The sequence below is a fragment of the Cicer arietinum genome, chromosome 7 (assembly GCF_000331145.2).
Source record: "Cicer arietinum cultivar CDC Frontier isolate Library 1 chromosome 7, Cicar.CDCFrontier_v2.0, whole genome shotgun sequence".
Lineage (NCBI taxonomy): Eukaryota > Viridiplantae > Streptophyta > Magnoliopsida > Fabales > Fabaceae > Cicer > Cicer arietinum.
Genome location: NC_021166.2, coordinates 57,742,115 through 57,750,467, shown reverse-complemented (window position 1 = coordinate 57,750,467; position 8,353 = coordinate 57,742,115). Strand labels below are relative to the sequence as shown.

General features: G+C 35.1%; 1 protein-coding gene across 1 annotated transcript in view; it reads left to right on the top strand.

The window, feature by feature from the left end:
- The window catches only part of LOC101494011 (midasin), a 44,508-nt gene that overhangs the window by 15,109 nt on the left and 21,046 nt on the right, over positions 1 to 8,353 (top strand). The window contains 12 exon segments of the mRNA XM_027336704.2: positions 525 to 675; positions 1,572 to 1,645; positions 3,017 to 3,167; positions 3,608 to 3,706; positions 3,930 to 4,030; positions 4,117 to 4,206; positions 4,287 to 4,352; positions 4,546 to 4,710; positions 4,995 to 5,202; positions 5,330 to 6,219; positions 6,557 to 8,041; positions 8,111 to 8,276. Of these exon segments, the coding sequence (XP_027192505.1) occupies positions 525 to 675; positions 1,572 to 1,645; positions 3,017 to 3,167; positions 3,608 to 3,706; positions 3,930 to 4,030; positions 4,117 to 4,206; positions 4,287 to 4,352; positions 4,546 to 4,710; positions 4,995 to 5,202; positions 5,330 to 6,219; positions 6,557 to 8,041; positions 8,111 to 8,276 (3,646 nt within the window).

Below are 8,353 nucleotides of genomic sequence, written 5' to 3'. Positions count from 1 at the left end.
TCCTATGTTGTGCAAACCATTCTCTTCTATAGCTCTACTTGGGTAAATTAGTAGAATCATGTCCCTACCATCTCATAAAAATTGAGCAGGCTAAGTTGTACTTCCTACCCGCTTCCACTTTTTTTCTTGTGAAATCTGTAATTTTTCATGTTCCGTTTTCTGTTTTTCCTATGTTTATTTAATTTTTCTGTCAGATGTTCTTTAATTTACAAATCTCTTAGGGATGTAGTTGTGTTTTGGCTTTTGTAATGGCTTCGGTGAGTTTGTTTGAGTGAGAATTAGGAGGTTTGTTTCTTCCTTCCATGTATCTGCTTGATCCATTTATGCAGCAGACTCCACCATGTAAAAAAGGCTCAGTTTTTTGTTATGGTTGTCTCTAAGCTCTTGCTTTGCATTTTTGCAGCATATAAGTACATTTATATGTTGCTATTCTACTATTGTGTGATATTTGCTATTGCGGTGAACAATTCATTGCTTTCTCATCCATTATTTTTAATTTGGTTTATTATTCCTATGATTTTTAGTGGTTCAACAAATTACATCCTGGGCGGTTGCTTACCGTCAGAGATCTCATTTCCTGGGTTGCTTTTTTCGATGTAACGGAAGAAAGCTTAGGACCTGAACACGCACTTCTTCATGGAGCATTTCTTGTGTTGCTTGATGGGTTAAGTCTAGGTATGCCTAGTTTCTATTGATTATTCATTTTTTCAACTTCTCTTCTTTCTTGTATCATTACTATATTGATTGAATGGTTATTTTTTATGTTTGTATTTCTTATATCTTAATCATATCAACCCTAATCTATATGTAGCATTCAATTTAAGTATCTGTTAGTTTGTATTATGAGATATTGAAGTTGATGCACGGATGCTGTTTTTATTGTAATAATTTACTCCCAACTTGAGTAAATACAGAATCTTGTGTCTTTTGGTTGCACAAGAAATTGAAGTCTTGTTATTTTTTGGTTTCATTATCTAATTTTGTTTTTAGAAGGAAAATCTATGATATTGTCCCACAGTTTAAATTTTTTGTTAATGTTTTGTTATGATTGTTGTGGTATCGATATTCTTTAAGAAGGATAGGGAAGGTACTGGCGTTTAGTGCTGTGGCGGTGTGGTTGTGATGGATATGGTTGTTGATTTGAAATTTAGATGGCTAAAGGTGTCATGTCAAATGCCTTTGATTTTATAATTCCTCAACAACCCCAAAGTCCCTTACCTTAGGTTTGAGAATTCATCAACAACCTGAAAGTCCAATCCACTAAAGTCACTTCAAAATAATGAAATTGAATAGCTGTTATCAGAAAATGCAGTTCACGGGAGAGATGATGCTTCATATGTTGAATGTATTTTAGATGAATAAATATCAGTGGCATCAGGGGTATAATGTTTGTGTACTCTTTCACGTAAGCTTATTTTTATGGACTGCTGAGATATTCAAGGCGGAGAAACCATCTAGCTCCTTAAACATATCACAAATTGTGTTGACATTATTACATGCATTAGAATCATATAGTAATTACACTTTATTTTCTTTGTTTCTCATCTATGGACATTTACCCAACTTATCAGGGACAGGAGTTTCAAAAAAGGATGCTGGAGTGCTAAGGGAGAGTTGTTTATCCTTTCTTCTACAAAAGCTGAGGGTATGTTTCTCCCCTTGTTATCATCATACACTATCTCTCTTCCATTTCCTTGTTTTCTAAGGTAAAGTCATCTGATCGGGCAGAGCCACTATTAAGACCAATACTGATGTTATATTGGAGGTTATTAGGAGGTCTATAATGGCCTTTTCTTGGTGCTTTTGTTTTGTATGACCTTGGTCCGAATATTTCCCTCAAGTGATTTACAGCACTTGTATAATGTGTTTGAATAACATGTTAGATTGGAATTAATCTTTTAATCAGTAATATTGGTTATTTGTCAATATACACATGCTGATGTATCTCTTGTAATCAATTTTCTATACAATATTAGTAGTATCTACCTTGTTCCGATTCTTACACAGTTTTCCATTATTTGTTGCTCTAAATTCAATGATGCCAGAAGAGTACCATCATTCTGCACCCAATATTTTTCATTGCTAAGTTCCCAAAACATGGAATTCCTTTGAGTGTAACTGATTTTATACTGTTCATATTTCTGCTTTCAGTCACTTGCCATTGTCTTTGAGCAATTGTTTTTTTGTGCTTTATTCCGATACAAAAAGATTTGCTTTCATGAGCCACAATTTCCAGACATCTGCATCTGCTTTTTTCAATGTGCTGGCTCACTTATGCTTGTTTCTTGCTTACCTGCCACCAGATTTTATCTGTCTTTTCTGAATTGATTTCTCAATTAGTTTTGCTTATATAAACTCTCAGCTTGGCCACTTTCAGATGCTATCTTTTATAGCTGGGCCATGACTTGTTGTTTCTTTTCTCTTATGCTGTGAAGTAAACAGTTATGAACTTTCTCCATAGGATGTGTGCTTGGTCTATGTGATCTTATTTCTTTATTTGTTACTGAATTATTGGCATCTGTTTTGTTAGATTTTACTGTGATACTGACTGGTTATATTTATTTTTAATAAACTGAAAGCTTAATAAGGAATCGTTAAAATTAAATGATTTAATTGGTTGCTTGGTTTTTAAAGCAATGTATGATCAGAATTACTCATTATACATGTGCTCGTTTTAAAGCTTAGTAGGTCCTCTTGTAATTGATGCTCTATGCGGTAAGCTGTATGGGCTGATTACATACAGTTCTATCTCAAATCTTCTCAAACTTCAATAATATTTAACATTGCGTAGGTTCTACTATTACGTGAATTGTCTGTTTAAATTTTTTATGATGTGAAGGTCAATCATGTCCCGAGTTTTAGGGCGATTCTTATGAAAGTTTTGTGTTTTTGGTTCCATGTTGTATTTGGATGGACTGAATGCTCATACTCAATGATATATATATATATATACACACACACACACATTATTATTTTTAGAAATTGGTTGTGAATGGCAATTGGATTATTTCTACAGGTTAATTAAAGTAATTTATTATATTCAAAGCTTTCAAGAATGGGAAACTATGGTTGGGGTGATTATAGCACAAACATGGATGTGTCACATAATGATGAGAAGCAACGTGATTATTTATTTGGCATTGATCCGTTCTATATCAAGAAAGGAAGTAAGTACAAATTCTACTTTTACCTTATTTAATTTTGTTTGCGTAGTGCTTTGTCACGTTAAAAACTGATGTTGGTCCAAGTAGTGTAGAAATATTTGACATACAATCATCTAGCTACTGGATTTTGGTATTATTATTTCAGCAAATGAGAGATATTATGGATGAATATGTAGAAAATATTTCTTATATATTTCGCAAGTTGTAAATAGGATATAAGCACTAATTCCTTCAAATGGACCGACTAAATTATTTACGACAATAGTTTTTCAGTTTTATTTATTTATTTGTTTATTTTATTTATTTCCTTTTAGTGTTTAAGATGATTCATTTTCCTCCCGCGCCGGAGCATTTTTTCTCTCTTAATTTCTTTTACTTCTGCTACTAGTTTTTTTTCATTCAGATTGCCTTCTCGGTTTGACTTTTAATTTCTACTTGTATAGGTTACAGTAGTTGTGAGGAGGGTGGGTTTGAATTCAAAGCGCCAACCACCCGCAGAAACGCTTTGAGAGTTTTGCGGGCTATGCAGCTTCCAAAGCCAGGTTTGTTTCTTTAATTGCATCTGATTTTTCTCATGCTATTGTGGTATCTGTCCCTTTCAAGGCACGACTGTCCATAGTAGCCACAATGGGTCTAACCCTTCTCTCTGGACTCCATCATGAAAGGAGTTTCATGACACGGGGTTACTTTTTTTTTCTTTAAATTCCATCAGCAATTTCTTATTTGAATTATATTTCTGTGTTTTGATTGGGTTCTGGTTTCCAGTTTTACTTGAAGGCAGTCCAGGTGTTGGGAAAACAAGTTTAATCACTGCCTTGGGAAAATATTCTGGGCATACAGTTGTGCGGATAAACTTATCTGAGCAAGTTAGTAATAATTTACCCAACTCTTTTTCTATCTTTGCAAAGGCCTTCTTTGTGGATTTTTATGTTTATGTGCATTTTTGGTGCAGACTGATATGATGGACCTGTTGGGGTCTGATTTACCTGTGGAAAGTGATGAAGGAATGAAGTTTTCTTGGTCTGATGGGATACTATTGCAGGTTAGAATGTCTTAGATTGAAAATTGTCGTGTTCTTCTCTGCTTTTGATATGTATTTAACTAGAAACTAATGTTGTGCAGGCCTTGAAGGAAGGCTGTTGGGTGTTGCTGGATGAGCTTAATCTTGCCCCACAATCTGTTTTAGAGGTAATTTTTTTATAAATTTTAATCTTTACTTGTTCCTGTTTGTTTTCATTTTCATCACCTCATTAATTAGCACTAATACATTCTTTCTACCTTAATTATTGCTTTTGTGATGTCTTTTAAATTTTTTTGTTGGGGAGAGACAAACGGTTTTACTGGTATAGAGTCATAGTTGTAATGCAGTTCTTTGAAACAGGGGTTGAATGCTATTCTGGACCATCGAGCTGAGGTGTTTATACCGGAGTTGGGTAACACTTATAAGTGTCCTCCATCATTTAGAATTTTTGCGTGTCAGAATCCATCACATCAAGGTGGTGGTCGGAAAGGCCTTCCAAGATCATTCCTAAATCGATTTACCAAGGTATGCTTGTCTTGTCATATCTTTATTTTGTATTCAAACATAAGCCCCTAGAAGTTGAAAGGAGGACTTTAAAACAAGTTAACCAGAAGAATTCCAACTCCAAATTTATCTGGCTTTATTACTGAAGTTATAATGCAATACCTGTAAAACCAAAAGGAAATCTTATTACTTCCTTCTTTCCAAGCCGAAAGTGATCATAGAACTAGAAATAAATTTCTGTCTTTTGATGTTTTTTGTGCTCATTATGCACGATACCTTAACTTTTCTTTGGTCGTTGACAATAGGTATATGTGGATGAGCTAGTTGAGGATGATTATCTATCCATTTGCGAATCTAAATTTCCAACTATCCCCAGGCCGTTACTTTCAATGTTAATCTTATTTAATAAAAGAATGCATGAAGAAACCATGCTGAATCGAAAGTTTGCAAAGGATGGTTTCCCTTGGGAATTTAATCTTCGCGACGTGTTTCGATCTTGTGAGATAATTGAAGGTCTCTTATTTCTATTCCTCATACTTCTGATTTGACACTTTTGTTAGCTCCGTATTTTTCTTTTATAATCAATATTCCATAGAGAGTCATTCTCTTTTATGATCATGTTTCATTGTATTTAATGTAGGTTCACCAAAGCCTTTAGATGCACATTCCTTCTTGAACATTGTCTACATTCAAAGAATGCGTACATCAGCTGACCGCAAGGAAGTCTTGGAACTCTTTAAGGATGTATTTATGGTGACACCATCTATAAATCCATATCCTCGTGTTCAGCTCGACTCACATAATTTAATTGTGGGGAACGCTGCTATTAAGAGGAATCGCACCCAATTATATACTGCTTCAAGCAGAGAGCTCCTCATACTACCTCAAATGTGTCAAAATTTGGAAGCTGCTGCTCTTTGTGTAGAGCGTCAATGGTTATGTATTTTGGTTGGTCCTTCATGTTCAGGAAAAACTTCATTGATAAGATCGCTTGCGCACTTAACAGGCAATGTACTGAATGAAGTAAATCTTTCTTCTGCAACGGATATATCTGAATTACTAGGATCTTTCGAACAATATGATGCCTTGCGTAACTTTCGCACAGCTGTTGCTCAAATTAAGAGCTATGTTAATGAGTACCGTTGTTTGCAACTAGAGGCTTTAAAGGGAGCAACTTTTAACGAAACAGATTTACATACAAGATGGAATGTTTTTCTGTCAGAATATGACATCTTGGCAACTTCTGCAGCAGAAAAATCACTGAAAAACTGGAGCAATATTGTTTGCTCCCTTAGTTTGTTAGCTGAGATCATTGAAAAACTGAAGTTGTATGTCGAGAATAATTCTCCTCCCTTATCTTATACAATACGGGATCTTGATTTGGTCAAGCATACCATTCTGAAACTCAAAGCAGATGACCAGAAAAGGTTTGTTTCCACAAAATTTGAATGGGTAACAGGATTATTGATCAAGGCTATAGAGCGAGGGGAATGGATCGTATTGGAAAATGCAAATCTATGTAATCCCACGGTATGTGATGCATATAGTATTGTGCAAATCAATGCTTCTTAAACTTTCTTTACCTGAGAAAAATCATACAATGTATTTGGGTTTGAAGTGGTGCTTATCAATGTGTATTTGTTTGTTGTATTGATAGATATTTTTATTATATTCTGCCACTTTTTTTGTGGTATATTTGTGTATTATACTTTTGTTGTAGCCATGTTTCTGTTGTTGGCCGCAATACTATCTACCGTTATTCACTATCTGCCACCGATAAAATGGGATAAATATTATTTGTCTTAAGTTATTTAGCAGTGCCAAGGCTTCGTCTTGTTAACTTTTTTTTGCTTGTTTTTGTTTCTAGGTTCTTGATAGGATTAACTCTTTGGTAGAGCCAAGTGGATCAATCACGGTCAATGAGCGTGGAATTGTTGATGGAAACCCTTTGGTTATCCATCCACACCGAAATTTCCGCATGTTTCTCACAGTTAATCCTTGCTACGGTGAGGTTTCTCGAGCAATGCGTAATAGAGGAGTTGAAATATTTATGATGGAGCCATACTGGGCTTTGGATGATATAAGTGAAAACCATGAGAATATTGAATTTAAAGATGTGAAGAGATTTCTCTCTTTATCTGGCATCCCAGTTCCTCAATTGATTGATGCAATGGCCAGAGCCCACATTTATGCGAAAAGTGAAGGTTCAAAGCTTAATGTTCAGATTACATATCTTGAACTTTCACATTGGGTCCATCTTTTTTGGCAGCTTCTTATGAACGGGTGTCGTCCTATCTGGAGTCTAAGATTAAGTTGGGAGCATATATACCTCTCATCATTTGATGTGGAAGGGGAACAAATTGTCATTACTGCAAAATCAAAATATTTATCGGTGACCGGTTTGTCTGGATATGATCCTTTGGCAGACTGTCCCTTGGGCTTGCCAGGAGGATGGCCGGTGACATTGAAGTTAAGGGATTTTATATATTACTCAAAAGAAGCTTCAATCAAACAGAATTGCATGTATCTGGAGTTCCTGGGAACTCAATTTGCATCACATCAATATCAAATTGCTCAGAGAAGTTACTCAAGTGATGATTTGCAAAGTACTGGTAATCATGTGAAGCCATATTTGATGGATATGAGGGTTTTACATGATATTATGTTTCCTAAGTCTTCAATTGGGATAATGCCACACTGTGAAAGGGAGTTTGAATTTGACTCAGAATTGGGAAATAAAATGCTTTTATTTGCAGCCAATTGGACAATTGAACAAGCGACAGCAAGTTGTTTTAAGTTATATCTTCACAGGTTTGACTGGTTTAGTTCTCAGGTGAAGCCTTTCTGCCAGTTCTTTGATAACTTCCACAATCTGATAGGACAGATGATCAAGCATCCTATTGTGGAATATATTTCATGCCATAGCAAACTTCATGTTGATATGGAGTTGATGCCATTGTTATCACTTGATTTGGCAGCATCAAATAACGCAACTAAATATCTCTGTAATGCCATTCATTGTGTTGATCTGCTAAGGCTAACTTACCAGCAGTGGATTACTGAGGGGCAGTATAGTATTAAAGATGCTCATTTTAATCCAGTTTTGAAATCTCTTCATGAATTGGAAGACGAATTCCTTAAGAAACTTGTCACTTCAACTCCTAAGCTAATTGAAGATAAATCATTTGATGATATAATTCAGTTATACTCTGACCTTATTGAGGATCATGTATTGTTCTGGCGTTACTTCAAATCCTCGAAGTCTGACCAGATGATAATTTCATGGCATTCTTTGCTGAAAGATGCTGCAAAGTTGATGACTATCTGTCCTGAAGCTGTGAACCATTTTTTGGTAAGCTAAGCATAATTTTTACATTTTCTATTATTTTCAAACAGTAATTAACTTTTTTTCCTTAAATAGATTGAGAGCGAAAATTTGAAAAGTTTTACATTTTCGGAAAAATCCTTGCTGTGGATTCATGGTGGTCACCCATTTTTGCCCTGCTCATCTGATTTACATGATAAAGATCAGCAGCTTCGAAAACTTGTTGCAACACTATGGCCAAGAAAGAGTGCAAACAGTCGAGGTTTACTTCTGCATTCTTTTCTGTTGGTTTTTTATATGGGAATCCTTAGCATGGATATTGAGCATCCAATTAACTTC